Raw genomic sequence first — 19,306 nt, 5'->3', positions numbered from 1 at the left:
AATTGGACTTAGTACCGTATTCCGACTGAATTAGTCAGTCCGCTATCTTTTTGGACTGGCACAGATTTCTTGGGGAGGGCTGCGGCTGTAATCAGCAAGGATTCTTGGCAGTGGGCCATGGCTGTAACCGGCACAGACTCCCCCCCCCCAATTTTACGTAATTATCTTCGTAATTTCATCTAAGTTGTTGCATTCGTAACAGTGTGTAGGTGTGATACATAAGAAAAACATCAACCACAGCGATCATTTACATAGGCATTTAAGTTAAAAATTCGCTATTTGTTTTTTGCAATGAAAAAGCACCACAGCGGATCGAATCAGCAAGCTCCAAAGCAAGCAGGGACAAAAAAATGGGCGGATCAGGTTGGAATGACAGACTATCAGAATGGAAGCGGATCGGAACAAGGCAGCGAACCCCATCCCTATTCAACAGGCTTGTGTGTGTTTGTGTAATATATGTATGTGTGATATATGTGGGGGGGAGGTTGGATGGAAAACAGAGCATTCAGGGAAGCATCAAAGGAGGGGAAAGTGGGAGGGATAATATAAACAGACTTGCCAGATGCTGCCTTTACATCTCCTGTCCCCCTGAATAGGTTATCTGTTTCCGCCATGGTGGAGAAAGTGGAATTGCCTGAATCAAACCCAGACTGAGCCTGTGTGGGCCAAAGATGTCATCATTTTTGTGGCAATGCCAATCACTTTTGTAGCTTGCAACAGCACCTGTATTACAGGGGCCAGACTAGGGTGGTCACTTGTTCATTGCTAAAAAAAAAAAAAAAAAAAGCACCACTATTTTGGATAAAGTGTGCATATGCCAATTTATATGCATCAGTACAAATTTAAGAAAAATTCCAGCACTTTTAAACAGAAATGCAGTATCTCTACATAGTGGGGGAAACTGTGACCAGGTGACCTGTGAGGCTCCTTAAGTCTGCTGTCCAGCAGCACTTTGTCACTCTCCTTGAATTGCATGGTATGACCAGAAGCCCCACCAGGTGTCCCATCCCAAGCTTGTGTTATTTTTCTCTCTCAAATCCATGGGCTCTTTCTGACACATCAAAAAGGCAGCGTTCTTAACGTTTGTTTTAATACTGTGTGTCTTGACTTAGGACTGCACCCTGCTGAGAAGCCATGGTCGCCACTGTAAGGATTTCCTATGGCTTTTTATGTCTCTGCGCTCGGTTAATTGCTTCCAGATCGCAGGCAGTGGCCCTGCCGAAGCCCCTTATTAGGTTTGTCTTACTGAAAGTCATGTGTTCCCACCACCACCACCACACAGACCCCTTCCAAAAGGAGCCTTCCCCATTTGTTTTCATTTCTAAAAGCTGTTCTTCCTTCCCCTAATACAGCATCGCAAAGTCATACTTCTTCATAGAGTCCCTACCAACCGCGATCTGCCTGAAAGCAGAGCAGGAATTGGGAGAAGCTGTTGCAACAGCCAAGGGAGAGGTGTCGAGTGGGTTTATTTTTTGCTGTACTTTGCAGAAGAGTAATTCATATATGATTTTCGCTGTGCCTATTGGTCTCTGGAACGGAGTTTCATTCATGTTCAGAACTTCATTCGTGTTTAAAATTATGTTGTTTGTATGTTTTCATGGATGAAATCAATAAAAAATATACATTCAGAAAAGAATTGTTTAAAAAGCCATGGCTTTTTTCGGTCTGCAAAATGTGGAGGGGGAGGAGAGAAGGTTGGACTGCTCCCAAGAGAACCACAGCAAAGATGAAGTAATATTTTACAAATCTGTGGGTATCTCCAATATTTAGCATCCTCAGAAATCTTCACCAAGGACATGGGGAAGGTTAGGAGCAAATCTCTGTGGATTTCATGCAAGTGAAGGTCACATTGAGCATTACATTGCTGGGGGGGATAGCAAGTTTCTAGCCCTCATGGATTTGAAAACAGTGTTTGGGAAACAGCCTGGTTAAATGCGAGGAGCCAAGTGTGGTGAGGTATAAGATTTTGCAGCAAGAGGGGTATTGCAGGGCCTGGTACAGCTTCTCACCCTGTGATTATAAAACCAGAATAAATTATGCAAAACCTTCTAAACTTGCAAAACTTGGAACTGCAGAATACAGCTTTTCAGCATGCAAAGTTTTCACCATGCTTAAAAAAAAAAAAAAAAACAAGAGCTCTGCCTGTTACCTACCACCATACCTAGACAACAAAACTTGTGAATTGTGGTTTCAGGAGGCTGCTGAGCACTCTATGTTACAGAGCTGCAGTGGCTCCACTCCTTGAATAATACTTCCCAGGGCTCCCCGGGGAAAGGGAGAAGGACTGTTTAAACTGGTTTATGTTTGCAGCGTGTGATCACATCCCTAGGAGGGAAACAGCCGTGCATTCAGCAGGGCTTACAAAAGCAGGAGCCCCAACACACAAAAAAGTGGCTTTTAAAGTGCAGTGCAAGGGACCCACAGGAAAACAGAAGGTGGCCATGGTAAGCAGAAAGGGTCACCAATTTCTGAAGGAGCTTCTCAAACATTCTTTGAAAGCAAAAGGTGAGAGAGACGGACATAGGAGAGAAGAGAAGCCGACGGGAGAGGAGGTAGCAAAGCCCCTCTTCCTTTGACATAGCTGTTGGCTCCCAAGTACAAAAACTGGGCAAAGCACCAGGCCTTGGGGCCTAATACAGGCCGCGAAATTCTTTAAAAAACAGAACAAGGACGAGATAATAGAGAAGAGGATGATGGAACAGAAAACACCGTGGGTCCGGGAGGGGGTCGAATAAAGGACAAAGTGAGTGGGGACATCAGTCAGGCTCTCTGCCCCGCAGACCCCTTTGCCAAAGGGGATTACTCATCACAGCCCAGTAGCTCCACACGCAACGTGATGCGGTTGTGCCAGGATTCAGGCAAGATGCGCACAAAGCGGGCGTAGATGGGGATGTCGAACACATTCTTCTTGTGCGAGTTGTTATCATAGTTGCCTTGGAATATCTGTGCCGGTGAGGACAAAAGAGGTGGCATCGTTAGAAGAGATAAAGAGGGAACTAAAGGAGGAAAAGCCTACAGAATGGTGGGGTCACTCCCACAGGATGGAAGCAGATCAGCCTACCTTGCAGGGCTGCAGTGAGGATGGCAGGGCTGCAATGAGGATGGTTACCTTTTTTGAGGTTGCTGTTCAGGGCAACCCAAAACTGACCAACTAGTGTGATGTCTGTCCCTGCTCTGACCACGGCAATGAAGTGCCCTCCATATGTTTGACTCCAACTCCCTTCAATTCCAGACAGCAATGCCAATGGTCAGGGATGATGGGAGTTGTTGTCCACACCATCTGGAGGGCACCATGTTGTCTAACCTTGGGTTGGAGTTGCTGGGTTTTGCCCTGGGGAAAAAAATCAAGCACAAATTCCCATTTAGCTGCCGGGTCACCAGATGGGACAAGCGCAACTGCTCTGCTACTCACAATGGGTTTGTTGTGAGATTTAAAAAACATTCCCCCTGGGCTTCTTGAAGGAAAGGTGGGGTACCAATGCATTAAGTAAATAATAGTAATAAGGACAGCCGTGTATTTTGGGTGCACAATTCAACTTCTCAAGAATCTCAGCTGTCTTCGTTTCCAAGTTTCTAGCCCTTATGACCACCCAGATACACTTAAAGGGGCGATGCCTGTGAAATCTCAGAAACCAGAAGAGTGGCTCAACAGGAATTCCAGTGTAGGGCTTCAGTATCCTGTTTAGCTCAGGGCCCCTCCTTCCCATCTCCCAAGAAGAAGAAATATAATGGTATGGAGAAGACCTGTTTGGCCCTGTCCATTGGCCAGAAGATAAGAGGGCGGCTGATGGCTGGTCACTGTGAGAACAGGGATGCTGGAGTAGATGGGCCACTGGCCTGATCCAGCAAGCTCTTATTATGTCGTTATATAAGTGCACACAAACGTATGTAAACCTGAAAGCAGGGATTATAGGGACTATAATGTTGGTTTTGACCTATAAAGCCCTATACGGCACGGGACCACGATACCTATCGGAACGCCTCTCCCGATATGAACCTGCTCGTACACTACGCTCCACATCGAAGGCCCTCCTCCGAGTTCCGTCTCATAGGGAGGCTCGGAGGACGGTGACAAGATCTAGGGCCTTCTCAGTGGTGGCCCCCGAACTGTGGAACAGTCTCCCCGAAGAGGTGCGTATGGCGCCAACATTGCTCTCCTTTCGGCGCCAGACTATTTCCCTGGGTTCTGTTTAAAATGCGTTTGCTCATGGCTGCACACATCTCCCTTCCCACCGCTGATCTCAGACCTTTCAGGACCACTCATTCATTGCACTAGGCCAATAATTGTTTCTGCCCAACCTACAGTGAAGTGTTTTCACTGGACGCACCTCGGAGTGGAAACAAGTTGATCTACCAACAGTTTTGATTTCAGATTCAAGATAATTTCATGGAGAAATGCTCTGGAGATGCATTTCCCCAGGTTTTGGAGTAAAAAGGGGCAGAGTTTGACTTGCGTCGTGTGTCTCCGACTTCAGAAAACAGAGCTGGAGATGCACTGAAGCCAGCCAGTGTGTCCCTACCCATAAATGCAGAGGTCATAAACTGTAATATAGTGGCAAATTCAGAAGTACAGGGTCCCTTCATGATGGTCACAGCCACACACACACACCCCTTTTTTTCTTTTGCTGCTAGGTTGAGAATGAGATCCTTGTTAATGCCTTCCCCCACCACAACAGATTTCCATAGGAGCCAATCAACATGAAAGGGGAGATTGTCAGCTACTGAAAAGAGTCTTCTCTGTGGCTGACTCACCTCCTTTCACTGATTGGCTCCAATCAGCAGGAAAGGATAAGGAAGCAAGTTAGAAAATTCTTCTCAGTGGCTAACATATTCCCCTTTCATGCTGATTGGCTCGTAGGACACTGGAGACATAAGGATCCTGCTTCCAAAAAAGGAAAAGAGACCCTGGACAACTACACCTCTGGTCATAAACGTCCTTACTGAAGAACACAAGTTGTTTGTTAACACAGAGAGTGTGCAAAAATGCCTTCCTGCTTAACACATTTTCCCTGTATCTACCTTAGTGCTGTTCCTGCTGTCCTTGTAAAGAGTCCAGGACTTTCCGTCATTGCTATGGGCCACTTTGTAGGCTGCCACGTACTGAACGTGCCCAAAGTCACGTGCCCCTTGGGTAATAATCCCAGTCACCTTCTTCTGGCTCCTAAGGTCAATCTGCAGGAAGCAAAGACAACAGTTTCATTTGTAAACAGAAGAGGTGCCCGGGTTCAAGTGAGGCTGGACACGATTGCGTTAGGAGTCAAAACACAGATCTTTATACTGTACTTTGTAGAGTATAATTCCTGTGCATAGGTTTTTGCAATGCCTGTTAGTCTCTGGAACTGGCTGTTATTTATGTGTAAAATTCTGTTTTGTGTATGTTGCTATGGATAAAAAATATTTTAAAAAGAAAAGAAAAAGACAACATCTTGGGTTTCAGAAAAAGCATGCAAACTCAAGCAAATTTGCATACAATTTGGTTCGCTTTTAATGTTTATATAGAAAGGTTCCCTTGCTGGAAAAATCATTCTGGATCAGTATTATTGTGATAACTGGTACTAGAGCTGTATATACCTAATCGATCACTGCAGTCTGCAGGTGAGGGCCTCCTGCACATACCATCTTATCAGGATGTAACCTCCACACAACATAGGAAGAGGACCTTTAGTGTTGTGGCACTGACACTTTGGAATTCCCTCCCCTTAAATATTAGACAGGCGCCATCTCTGCTATCTTTTCAGTGCCTATTGAAGACCTTCCTCTTTCAACAAGCCTTTTAAGAAACCTCATCCCAGTCTGCTTCTGTTCTGGAACTGCTTTTTAAGTTGTTTTTAAAGGATGGTTAAGATGTTTTGTTTCAAAATGTTTGTAAACATGTTGTAAAGTCTTTTGTTTTTAAGATGTTTTAAAGTGCTTTTAGTGTTTTTGTTTGCCACCCTGGGCTCCGATGGATTTAAATAAAATAAAATGTGGGAGGAAAAAAACAATGTCGCTAGTAGCAAGGATCAGTTACAGACAAACTCCCCGCAACTAGACAGGCACCCTACTGTGTTGACCATTGAACCACACTGTCACTGAGTGTTTTTCCATCAAGTCTGAAAGTGTGGAAATCTGTAGCTAAGAGAAGTTATGTCTTTGCCCAGTCTGGGAACGGATAGCCAAGGCCGTTGTCATGGCAGCATCAAGATAGACTGGGAGAGTTCTAGCAGTTATCTGTGTTGAGCTGAGTCTTCTGTGTAATGTCTTTGAACTGAGAACTTCTCTCCTAGAAGGGGGGGATCTTAAAGCCTTAAGCCATAATGTCTTAATAAAAGACTCTTAACCTGATCTAATGCATCTGAGAAGTTTCTTGAGCAACTTAACTCCAACGTAACGTATGCTGTTTCACGCAACAACGCACACACATCAACAGAGGTTATGGGCCCAGATCCACAGTGCATTACACGGGAGTAAGTTGCTGGTCTGAACGGCAGACAGAGTTCCAGAGGGCAGCTTGATTGATTGTACTAGACAGAGGTGAGCAACATGGCTGTAAACCTGTCTGGGGGAGGCTTGCCAATGGAAAGATTGACGGAAAAGAATTATGGCAGCTGGAAGCCGAGGATGCGGGCTTTGCTGATAAAAGAGGATTTATGGGACATTATAGATGGACCCCCTCCGGCGGTACTGACCGCGGCCAGGACGCGTAGAGATCAGAAGGCGCAGGCTTTTATACTTCTGGCTCTATCAGACTCTCAACTTCTACACGTGAGAGATGTTACAAATGCCAAACAGATGTGGGACGTGTTGGAAGGCATTCATGTGCAACAGACTGCGGGATCTAGATTGTGTTTGGCACGGAAGCTTTACCAGATGCGCTTCACGGGTGAGTGCGAAATGAGTGAGCATCTCACAGAATTCAGACGTCTGTTTGCTGAGCTGACGGACCGAGGCGTCGAACACTCTGAACTTCAGAAGACCTATCTGATCCTGGCTTCACTCGATGGGACTTGGAATAATATGGTCATGGCTTTCGAAGCCATGCCTGACGGAGGTCTGAACGTTGCATTTATTGAGGAAAAACTGACCCAGGAATGGCAGCGGAGACAAGAGGCGAAAAGTGCTGAGGAAAAGCAAAGAGCCAAGCTGAAAGAAGAAAGCAGCAGCAGACAGGAAAACAAGCAAGAACAGCAACGGCTGAAGGCTTGTTATGCCTGTGGGGCTCGTGGGCATCTCCAGAAAGACTGTGCAGTCAAGCGAAACTCCAGGGACGGAGGCTTGAAGCAGGGAAATGTGAACTTTGTTTGTAAACAGAAGTCTCAAGATTTAGCACCTGTTGACTGGATTGTTGACAGCGGGGCAAGCCATATATTAATTAAAGACAGGAGTTTGTTTTACACGTCTACAAATGAGCAGGACTTTGTTTTACTTGCGGATGGATCGCAGAAGAGCGTGGAAGCCCGAGGACTGGTGAGATTTGATAAACTGGGAATACTTTCAGAATGTTTGTTTGTTCCAGAATTAGATCATAACATGTTGTCTGTGAGAAAACTGGTGAGTTGTCAATTTTCAGTCTTGTTTGACAGAGGGAAATGTTTTGTGCAGAGAAGAGGAAAAGTTGTCTGCCAGGGATTCATGACACAGGGGCAGTTTAGAATGACCATGGGTGTGAAGTGTGCGGATGCTTTGAGTTTAATGGGGCGGAAAGGGAATGACCGCCAGAGCTGTAAAAAGACAGCTGTAAAAGGCACACAGTCAGTATTTACTGCTCACATGGAATCTTCATGTAATGCAATCAGGTTAATGCCTAAGAGAGTGCAAAGCAGTCGGGTACACATTCCACAGAGAAAAAGAAGAGGCAAGCTTGCACCCAGAGAACAACAAGAATTTGTTTGGTTGTCAGAAACACAGCAGTTAATTCTGAGCAGAAGCATTAAAGTCTCAGAAAAGCCTTGGGATCAAAGGGAAACAGTTGTTCTTACAGGGTCAGATGAAACACAATCACAAACATTTAAACCAAATCCAGACATAAAGGTGGAGGGCACACATATTCCTCTCAGAGATGCGTTAAATGAGCTCATTGTGGGAAACGAAGATCAAAGAAACGTAAGGCTGAGGAAATGGAATCTCCTGCGCAGGCTGTGCCAAGCACAAGCACAGATTGGGGGGCAGAGAGAGCAGAAGCCCTAGTGCCATTAAGACGTTCTACAAGAGTAAACATAGGTAAACCGCCAGAAAGATATACTGTGGGGGTAATTACCAGTCCTGGAATGCATAAACTGGTGGACATGGATCCTGACACTTTGTATTTGACATGTGTACAGCCAAAGTTTGATTGAATAAAGTTTTAGCTAAATGTGCAGAGATGTTCTGAACTGTACTGAAATGTAAGCTGTATTGCAAGATGTATTGTAGAAATGTATTATTGTAATTGTTGTAATGAATTACAGACATGATGGGAAAAAGGGGGGATTGTTGACCATTGAACCACACTGTCACTGAGTGTTTTTCCATCAAGTCTGAAAGTGTGGAAATCTGTAGCTAAGAGAAGTTGTGTCTTTGCCCAGTCTGGGAACGGATAGCCAAGGCCGTTGTCATGGCAGCATCAAGATAGACTGGGAGAGTTCTAGCAGTTATCTGTGTTGAGCTGAGTCTTCTGTGTAATGTCTTTGAACTGAGAACTTCTCTCCTAGAAGGGGGGGATCTTAAAGCCTTAAGCCATAATGTCTTAATAAAAGACTCTTAACCTGATCTAATGCATCTGAGAAGTTTCTTGAGCAACTTAACTCCAACGTAACGTATGCTGTTTCACGCAACAACGCACACACGTCAACATACTGAACTGTGGGAAAGGGAGAGAACAGCTTTTGTAGCAGGATATGCACACAGTGCCTAAGTTGTTCCCAGTTTTGAGATAAGTTCTTCTTCTTGAACCAAATAATCTTGGCTTGAAGCAAGCTACATTTCTTTCAAATGGGAAAGGTCGGATTAACATTAACCCACTATTTTTGTTGTTGAGGTCTCTTCCAGACAACCTGTTTACTGAACATTCATTCCAATTTGTTTGCGGGGATGTTGTGTCAAACAAGGGTTAGTTATCAAACACTTTCCAGTGCATTTTCCAGTGCTTCTCACAGACGCTCACAATTATTTTTTATTGGGGGATGGGGGAGAGGAAAGCAGGTTTGATACTTGAGAGCTCCAAATCAACTTTAATAGCACAATCTGAATTTGCCTATACAGTAGGGCCCCGCTCATACAACGGGTTACGTTCCGGCCCCCGCTGTAAAGAAAAAACAGCTGTAAAGCAGATCTCATTGACTTACATTCACCAAAATGGCGCCCGGCGGCAAAAAAACCACCGTAAAAGTGGAACAAGCACTGTAAAGCGGGGCCTTTCTACATTTCACAACCGCTGTATTAGCGGAACACTGTAAAGCGAAGCGCTGTAAAGCGGGGCCCTACTGTATGCGATTGAATCCCACCCACAAAACAGTGGTGGTCTGAAAGCGGCCTCTCTCCCTTGTGAATCTGAACAGCCCGTCCATGTAAAATAAATTATGCAAAGCTGCTGGAAAATGTTTGGGGAACAAATTCCCAGCCACATATGCGCCCTTAAAAAGCCCCCAAATTCAAGCACACAGCCTTCGCTCTTGCATCACCGTTCATTCTCTTCTCTTACTGCAAGCATGGGGAACCTCTAGCTCTCCAGATGCTGCTCAATTACAACTCCCATCATCCCTGGCCATTGGCCATGCTTGCTGGGGCTGATGGGAGATGTAGTCCAACAACCTCTGAAGGACATAGGGGAAAGGCCATATCTTAGTGGCAGAGCATCCGTCTTGCATGCAAAAGGTCCCAGGTTCAATCCCAGGTATCTCCAGATAGGGCTGGGAGAGAATCCCTGCCTGAAACTCTGGAGAGCCACTGCCAGTTGGTGTAGGCAGTACTGAGCTAGATGGACCACTGGTCTGACTCATTATAAAGCAACTTCCTATGTTCCTATGTCTGAAAGGAAGGGATGTAGCTTAGTGGTAGAACATCCGTCTTGCACGCAGAAACTCCCAGGTTCAATCCCTGGCATCTCCAGGTAGGACCAAGAAAGACTCTCACCTGAAACCCTGGAGGGCCACAGCCAGTCAGCGTAGACAGATCTTGGAAAAGTTACTTTTTTGAACTACAACTCCCATCAGCCCCAGCCGGCATGGCCACTGGATTGGGCTGATGGGAGTTGTAGTTCAAAAAAGCAACTTTTCCAAGATCTGCAGATGGAGCAATGGCCTGACTCATTATAAGGCATCTTCCTTATGTCCCCACACCTGTCTTACTGCCTAGTACCAGCGAGGACACACCTGAAGCCACTCGTCCTGTTTGTTGGTGAGGGCAGCCCAAGCATTGCTCTTTCCTGTCCTGTCGAGGCGGGCGTAGTGTGGATACCATGTGAACGCATCGATGCCCCACGTCTTGTACATGCTGGAGGCTGTGATCTGCTGATCAGAGATGAGGCGGGATTTCATGCCCAGCGGCTCCGAGCAACCTGTCATGTTGAAATACACTGTAACACAACAGGGTTTACACAGACACAGTGAAAGGGAAGAGACCAGAAGCAACAGGCGCGCAAAGGAAATCAAAAGAAACAAACAAAAAGCCCCATCAGGTAGGGATGGAAGAGGAAACTGATTCCGTTTGTGTTTGATGATGAATCTATCAGATTTGTACTTTCCAAAACAACATGAGTACCGAAACACACCCTTCCTTCAAAATACGCACTTCTCTGAATTCTGCAAGTCATCTTTACAAAAATGCATTGACAGGGAAAAGTGTGCATAAAAATGACTATAGTGGAAATAACATGTATAAATACATGGCGTTAGGAAAATTTGCTTGCAAGAATGTGTATGTTCATCAAAACTGTACACAAAAAAGGGTTCACTAGGAGCAATTTGCACGAAATTACTGAAGAATTTTCATGTGGATTAAGAAACAAAAAATGGCAAATTCCTGCAGAAATGTGGAGGACCGAATTTAAGACAGGAAAAAATAATAAAATGGAGAGAACTGAAATGGGCAGATCCTTTCCATTCCTACCATCAGGCAGACACCACACAAAGATCCTCAAAAGCAGTAGCTTGCAAAACTTCCACGTTGATTCGTCTGTAAATCACTTCAGGATGTCTCTTGTGAAACAATTCATAAATAAATAACAATAATCCACAGCATCTCCAGGTAGAGCTGGGAGAGACTCCTGTCTTGAAATTCTGGAGCCACAGACAGGCAGTTGTAGACAATACTGAGCTAGACTGGCCAACGGTCTCATTCAGTATATTATTTATCTATTATTTTATTTATTACATTTATATCACACCTTTCCTCCAAGAAGTTCAAGGTGGCATACAAAAATGGTTCTCCCCCTCCACATTTAATCCTTACAACAACCCTGTGAAGTAGCTTAGGCTGACAGACAGTGACTGGCCCAAGGTCACCCAGTGAGCTTCATGGCCGAGCAGGGATTTGAACCCGGGTCATCCAGGTCCCAAATCCAACAGTATGCACTACACCACACTGCCTTTTTCCTCCTTCCTAAACATTAGCAGTGGTGAACAAGCCATCTTTCTGGGCAGCTTGGCCAACTATGGGTTATCTCCTTGATAAGTTCTAAGCAATCCTAGAACTTCTCCAGAACAGTTTTAAAAAACCAAAAAAAATTGAAACACATAGGCAGGGAGATGGGGGCAACCCTAACCAAAAGAATCCCAATAATGCCCACAAGCCTTCAAATTAATTTGCGCATCCAGGATCAATACATGGATCAGAACATAATTATCCTTCAGATTTCAGCCCTCTCTGAATTCTGTGACCCAATTCTCACAATACGTATCAAAATGCACATTTTAGGATAAAATGCATTTAGAAGCGCATAGAGAGGGACAAAATTTATTTAAATAGCATTTTGTGATAAAATATGCGTTTAAAAATGATTTTTTAAAACATTTTTTTAAAAAATCACCGATTATTATGGAAGTGAGAAGAGCCATGGCTCAATGGTAGAGGACATGCTTTGTGTACAAAGGGTCCCAAATTCAATCCCTGGTATTTCCAGGGAAGACTAGAAAGAACGCTGCCTGAAACCCTGGATAACCACTGCGGGTCAGTGCGGGCAACACTGAGCTCCATCACCCTCCATCAACATTTGATGATAAGTTCCTTGGGGCAGAGGCTTGTCTGGTTTTCTGGCATTGCACAGCCCAGCACGGTGCATGGTGACTAACCAGAGCTGTGCGATAGTAACAGCAGCAGTAACTGCAGAAAAACAATAAGCAATTCTGCAATTCCTAGCATCACCAGTGGATGACAGTGTAATTATTGATGCAGCCAAACAGAGGGAAGGGGGGGGGAGGGAAGAGGGAGGGAGGGAGGGAGGGGGTGGAGAGAGAGAGAGAGAGAGAGAATTTGCCCCAAAGTCCTGACCTGACAGCACCACAGCATATGGAGACCGGCAATGAAGACTCCATCACCAATAGGGAAGCTAATGAAAGCCTAGTCCTGTCTGGTGCTTCCAAGATCAGACTGAACATAACCATTTTGAGCAATGACCAACGGTAGAGATGCGGGGCTTGTTCCGCGGGGAAGAGGAAGGCCAGCAGTATACTCGATCTGCATCGTAACCCTGCTATGCAGATGCATTTTTAAAATTCTGACGTGAGGCTGTATATCAGTCTAGCCTTTTCTTAGCTTTCCAGCAGCTTGGAGCAGAACCTTGGTTGCCCTCTCCATGACCCAACTTAATCCAGATTAAAATTATGCAAGGAGGAAAAAGTCATGCAAATCTGCTAAACAGGCTGCAAAACTCCGCTTTTCTTGAAACAGAATTTGGACTGGCTAGCACAGAATTTTAACTTTTACAGTGTAGGAAGCACTGGCCGTTATTCACAGGGCCCAAGGTGCCAGGATGAGAGTCTTAGGCTGCAATGCAATACACAATTACCTTGGAGTAAGTCCCATTGAATCTAATGGAGCTTACTTCTGAGTAGACATGTACTGGATTGCAGCCTTTAGTTGTTATGGTTAAGTGCTGGTAGATTTTGAAAAATCGGTCAGCAAAGGCAATAGCTTCCGCTCTGTAGAATCCCCCAAACACCTTAGGTGACCTGTGTAAGGATGGGGAGAAATTCAATTTAGTTTGCATATAAGGGCAAGCCTACGTAATTTGCACTTTCCAAAGAAAAAATATGCAAACCGAAATACAGCCTTCCTTTGAAATTTGCATTTCTCAAATTTTGCAATGTAAGGGCTGTATTCAATTGTATCCTACTCAAAGTAGACCCACTGAAATTAATGAAGCTCAGTTACCCATGCCGATTAATTTCAATGGGTCGATTTTGACTGGGACTAGCATTGAATATCACTCTAGTTCTCCAGCCAAGCCATTTGTACAAACGTATACATACTAAAGTGTGCGTATAAATGCATATATTGGTAAAAACATACAAAAATGTTTTACACTAGGGAAGATTGTTTTGCAGAAATGTGTATAGTAGGGGAACTTGTCTACAAAAATGGACGTATTAAGGAAAAGTACACTAAAATGCCTATGAATTTTCATAAGGACTTAAACACAAAAAAGAGTCTGCAAACTGATGTGGAGTACCAAACTTACAACTGGAAAAATGAGACTGAGAGAAACCAAAACAGACAGATGTGCCCATCCTCAGACCTGCGTTAACCTTTTCCTTTCCTTTGGCCTGTCCAACCCTAATTCAAGAAAAAAGGACTCCAACAAAGAAGCAGGCTGAAGTAAAGTCACCAGGGGGCTGCTGCCCTCCATGCAAGAAAGCTCACCACCACCCAGCAAAGTTAGACCAATGGGGAGCATTTACCATTCATTTCGCAACCAATCAGCTCAAAGCGCAGCGTGCAGGCTCTACGGCAGATCACAGGGTAGATGCGGATGTACTGGGCTGTGACTGGAGGGTTCAACAGATTGGTCACTGTGCCGTCATTGTCTGTGTTGCCTGTGAAAATCTGCAGGAGGAAAAATGCAAAGGTGAAAGGATACCTCAGGAACAGGGTTTACTGTCTACCAAGGGACATCTTGTTAGGCAGCTACATCAGAGGAGCAGTGTGGTGGAATGGTTAGATTGCTGGACCTTGGGTCAGGGAGATCAGAGTTCAAATCCCTAGTCAACCATGACACTCAGTCACCTTAGGCCAGTTCTCACTCCTAGCAGGCTTGCCCAAGGATAAAATGGGGCAAACCACATCTATGCACACAACCCCGAGCAGGGCCATAGCTCGGTAGTAGAGCATCTGCCTTGCACACAGAAGGCCCCAGCTTCAATCCCTGGCACCTCCTTTGTAGGGCTAGGAGAGAATCCTGTCTGAAATCCTGGAGAGTCGCTGCCAGTCAGTGTAGGCATTACTGAGCTAGATGGACCAATGGTCTGACTCAGTATAAGGCAGCTTCCTGTGTTCAATGGAGGAACTGTGGAGTATTTAATAACAACAACAACAACAACAACAGAAGGGCTGTAGTTTAATGGTGGAGTATATAGGAATGCACCATTGCGAATTCATTTAGGGGAAGTACCATAGCTCAGTGGTAGAGCATCTGCTTGGTATGAAAGATGTCCCAGGTTCAATCACCAGCTATGGCTGGGAGGGACCCTGGAGAGCCACTGCCAGTCAGTGTAGAACAATGTTCTTGAACCTTGGGTCCCCAGATGTTGACGGACTACAACTCTCATCATCCCTGACCATTGACCATGCTGTCTGGGGATGATAGGACTTGTAGTCCAACAACATCTTGGAACCCAAGGCTGAAGAACAATGGTGTAGACGATATTGAGCTAGATGAATCAATGGTCTGACTCAGTATAAGGCAGCTTCCTATGTTAATAATAAATACATTAAATTAATAATAATAATAAATCTGAACTCTCAGGAGCACACGAGCATTAGAGGAATTTACTCACAGCCCTAACTGAGGGAGCCAATATTGATTAGTCAAACTCAGTGGTAAAAAGACATACAGGACTACGGTACCCAACGTTCTCTCTCCGCTAGTGTAAAAAGTCTTGTGCTAGCAGACAGGTGAGTTTTAATGCTGCATGATAGAGGAATTCAGTGCAACAGCCGAAACGCGTTGTGCACCATCTATTGCGCAACAAAGCAACCCGTTTAGGCATTCTGTTGCCACAAAATATTTCATCAGAGAAACAAGTATACCACTAAGTGAGTTTAACTTATTTCTACACTGGATACAAACCCTTAGCTATCTTTTGAGGCTGTTTTAGCTCTGGTCTGTTACTGTAATAGGGAATGAAATGTTCAAAATGTTGAAGATGAGTTCCCACAGTGACCATCCAGATGCCCAAGTTATCTCAAAGGGGACGCAAATATTGAGAGATAATATCCAACTTTATCTGAATCCAAGCCATCAAAAAGGCAATTGCCTTTTTTACTTCTTGCCTTATCATGTATTTTATTTATTCTTTATTTATTAAATTTATATCCACCCTTTCTCCCAAAAGGAGCCCGTCAAAAATTACAAATCACCTGGAAATCTAAGGGTTGTATTGAGCTAAATTCTACTCAGAGTAAAACTGAACCTACTGAAATTAAGGAACCTAAATTAGCCATGTCCTTAAATGCAATGGGTCTACTCTGAGTAGGACCAGCAATGAATATCATCCTAAATGATGGAAGTTAAACTCAGCGAAAATATTTTATTCCAGTTTGCAGAATTTGGGAGTTTCATGGGTGCAGAGTTTAGAATTTTGCCTGCAGAAAACAGACATCCCCTGCTTATAGTATTAATTAAGGCTGCAGTCCTATGCACACTTCCCTGGAAGTAAGCGCCACTTAACTCAACAAGGCTTACTTCCAAGCAGATATGCATAGTATTGCATTGGATGAGTTCAGCAAACAACTTACTGTCCCAGGCCCTTTAAAGCAAATTACTTAACCAGTTCCAATTACTTCCAAAATGCATTTGCGGCAAGTATAATCAAAATAGTTTTAACCAACTATTTAATTGGGATGAGGTGGGGGCTGTATATGTGCAGCTCCTTGCAACTAGAACCCCAAAGCCTTGCCTTTCATTACAGCTGGGAGAGAAATCTGGTACGGTTTATAGCAGGCTCCCAGGCAGAAGCTAACTCAACTCGTATGTGTTCATGTGGGGCTTCCAATGGGACAAGAGAAAACTTTTTAGAGGGTGAGGAAGGGGGGGTAAGGAATTCAAACTATGCAACGAGGTGCAACGTGCTTCTGATTATCTTGTTTATTGAACTTAGTCAGTGCTTGCAGAAAAACTCAAAGAACTTCTGGACTTTCAAATATTCAGCGTGGCCTACTGAACACCTGCAGAAGAACATAAGAACATAAGAAGAGCCTGCTGGATCAGGCCAGTGGCCCATCTAGTCCAGCATCCTGTTCTCACAGTGGCCAACCAGGGGCCTGGGGGAAGCCCGCAAGCAGGACCCGAGTGCAAGAACACTCTCCCCTCCTGAGGCTTCCGGCAACTGGTTTTCAGAAGCATGCTGCCTCTGACTAGGGTGGCACAGCACAGCCATCATGGCTAGTAGCCATTGATAGCCCTGTCCTCCATGAATTTCTCTAATCTTCTTTTAAAGCCGTCCAAGCTGGTGGCCATTACTGCATCTTGTGGGAGCAAATTCCATAGTTTAGCTATGCGCTGAGTAAAGAAGTACTTCCTTTTGTCTGTCCTGAATCTTCCAACATTCAGCTTCTTTGAATGTCCACAAGTTCTAGTATTATGAGAGAGGGAGAAGAATTTTTCTCTATCCACTTTCTCAATGCCATGCATAATTTTATACACTTCTATCATGTCTCCTCTGACCCGCCTTTTCTCTAAACTAAAAAGCCCCAAATGCTGCAACCTTTCCTCGTAAGGGAGTCGCTCCATCCCCTTGAGCATTCTGGTTGCCCTCTTCTGAACCTTTTCCAACTCTATAATATCCTTTTTGAGATGAGGCGACCAGAACTGTACACAGTATTCCAAATGCGGCCGCACCATAGATTTATACAACAGCATTATGATATCAGCTGTTTTATTTTCAATACCTTTCCTAATTATCGCTAGCATGGAATTTGCCTTTTTCACAGCTGCCGCACACTGGGTCGACATTTTCATCGTGCTGTCCACTACAACCCCGAGGTCTCTCTCCTGGTCGGTCACCGCCAGTTCAGACCCCATGAGCGTATATGTGAAATTCAGATTTTTTGCTCCAATATGCATAATTTTACACTTGTTTATATTGAATTGCATTTACCATTTTTCTGCCCATTCACTCAGTTTGGAGAGGTCTTTTTGGAGCTCTTCGCAAGTAGAGACCTACCAACTGCAGCACAATGAATGAAGCATTGTTAGTATTCACTGAGTGAGAAGAACTAAAAAGTGTCTTACTCTCTGGTTGAAAGAGGCTGGAACTGCAGCAATCTACAGGAGACAGGGAAGATGGGACCTCAGGGCTTGGACCCTCAGAGTAGGGATGGGTGAAATGTATTGGTTTCTCTCAGTCTGTTATTTTTCCAGTCTTAAGTTCAGTCCTCCACATCAGTTTGCAATTTTTTAAATAAATAGATAGGGTTTTTTTCCTCGTCCTTGCAGAACACAAACTTACATCCGTCGAGGCTGATGAAAATTCATCAGCATTCTTGTGGCAATTTCTCCTAATATACACATTCATGGATGCTGTTTTGCCTAATATACCAATATTTGCAAAGCATATTTTCCCTATTATTTTTATTTTCTCCAGTATAATGCATTTTGTATGTTGTTTTCACTAATATATGCATGTTTATGCAGAGTTTACCTTAGTATATGCATTTTTTGTATATTTTGGGCAGGAACAATCACACAGCCACTTTCGGCAGCTAACAGGGCTCCAGTGATATATATTTTTTCTGGTTTGAAATTACTGGCCATATCAATTTTGTACAGGTGAAATCCTTGCTATTTGCAGATGTTCATGTACTTTTAAATTATACTCCTGTAGTATGGGGATTAACACCAGGACAAGAAAAGTGAATTTTTCCACTTCTATGGTCGCTAAGACACTTATACGTCAAGCCTGGAAGGATAAACACTCACCGTCTGTTTACGCTACGGTCTGAGGATCTCATTGCCCTGGCTACATGGGAATGTATTTCATTCTGTGTGGATACCTATTTGGACACTTGGAGGTCTTATAACTTATATGTTTAACTTAAGATAGATGTCCTGATGGTTATCATTTCCTTAATGTGAGCTGACAGTGGGTTTTTAAAAATTATTTCTATATTATTTATTTTCCTTCTTTTATTTTTCTCTTTTATTCTTTGGTAAATTTGCTAAAATTAATAACAATACAAAAGGTCTGAATAAGGGCATCGTTTTGCTGACCTACATGGGGAGGCTGCTGTTAGGAAAACAAGATAATGCATCTAAAAACAGTTTTAGTCCTATTGAAAAGGACATTTTCACCTCAAAGTCCACTTTCTTGTTTTGCCTCCCCTCAGCTAAGGCTGTTCCCCTTGCCTTTGCTCACCTTATCGTCATCTTGTTCCTCATCCTTGAAGAATACGAACTCGTGCCCATCGAGGCTGTAGGCTAGTTTGTAGGCCTGGACATACTCCAGCCTCCCTACACGACGTGCCCCTTGTGTGACGATGCCAGAAAGCCTCATCTTCCTCAGCAGGTTTGCCTGTGAGTGGTGAAAAGGAAGTCTTTATTTATTTATATATTTATTTATTAGATTTATATCCCACCCTTCCTCCCAGTAGGAGCCCAGCAGACTCACACAAACCAGTCCAAGTAAATGTTTTTGAAACTACTGGAATTCTCTCCCTTAACAGCAGGGATGGGGAACCTTTTTGAGCCCAAGGGCCGCATTCTCTTCTAGGCAGCCTTCCAGGGGCCACATGCCAGTGGCAAAATTGCATGGACTGGTAAATGTAAATTGTATCTTTGCAGGCTAGTTTCTACACACACTCTGTCCTCCATCCAGGCAGGCAAGCAAAGAGCACAATCAAAGTTCAAGGACCACATTCCAGCCAGGCAAAAATACAAAGTGGGACCAGTGAGGGGTGTGGCACAGGGAAAGTTCCCAGGGCAAGATATGAAAGCTTAGAGAGCTGCATTTGGCCTCCAGGCCTGAGATCCCCCACCCCTGCATTAGAGAGTCACCAAAGCTCTGGCCTGATCAACACTGGAAAGCATTGCAAGGCTTTTTTTGGGAGGGGAGAGGGGTAAACCACTTCGAGGTATACACATTTTGTTAATTTTCCACCTCAATAGCTGTCCCTGCTGTGGGGTTCAACACTTAGT

At 44.2% G+C, this 19,306-nt stretch overlaps 1 protein-coding gene across 2 annotated transcripts in view; it reads right to left on the bottom strand.

The window, feature by feature from the left end:
* Positions 1–243: 243 nt before the first annotated feature.
* MFGE8 (milk fat globule EGF and factor V/VIII domain containing) overlaps positions 244–19,306 on the bottom strand; it is a 40,345-nt gene continuing 21,282 nt past the window's right edge. Inside the window, exons 6-10 of one of the 2 annotated variants that reach the window (XM_061595286.1) lie at positions 18,528–18,683; positions 13,854–13,998; positions 10,329–10,531; positions 5,020–5,172; positions 244–2,943 (exon numbers count right to left, since the gene is read on the bottom strand). In XM_061595286.1, coding sequence (XP_061451270.1) covers positions 2,800–2,943; positions 5,020–5,172; positions 10,329–10,531; positions 13,854–13,998; positions 18,528–18,683 — 801 coding nt within the window. In that variant the 3' untranslated portion in view covers positions 244–2,799. The remainder of the gene's footprint in view (positions 2,944–5,019; positions 5,173–10,328; positions 10,532–13,853; positions 13,999–18,527; positions 18,684–19,306) is intronic. The other variant, XM_061595287.1, reaches the window with a different exon arrangement.

Source organism: Rhineura floridana, chromosome 14, assembly GCF_030035675.1.
Source record: "Rhineura floridana isolate rRhiFlo1 chromosome 14, rRhiFlo1.hap2, whole genome shotgun sequence".
Lineage (NCBI taxonomy): Eukaryota > Metazoa > Chordata > Lepidosauria > Squamata > Rhineuridae > Rhineura > Rhineura floridana.
This window is presented reverse-complemented; position numbering and strand designations above follow the sequence as displayed.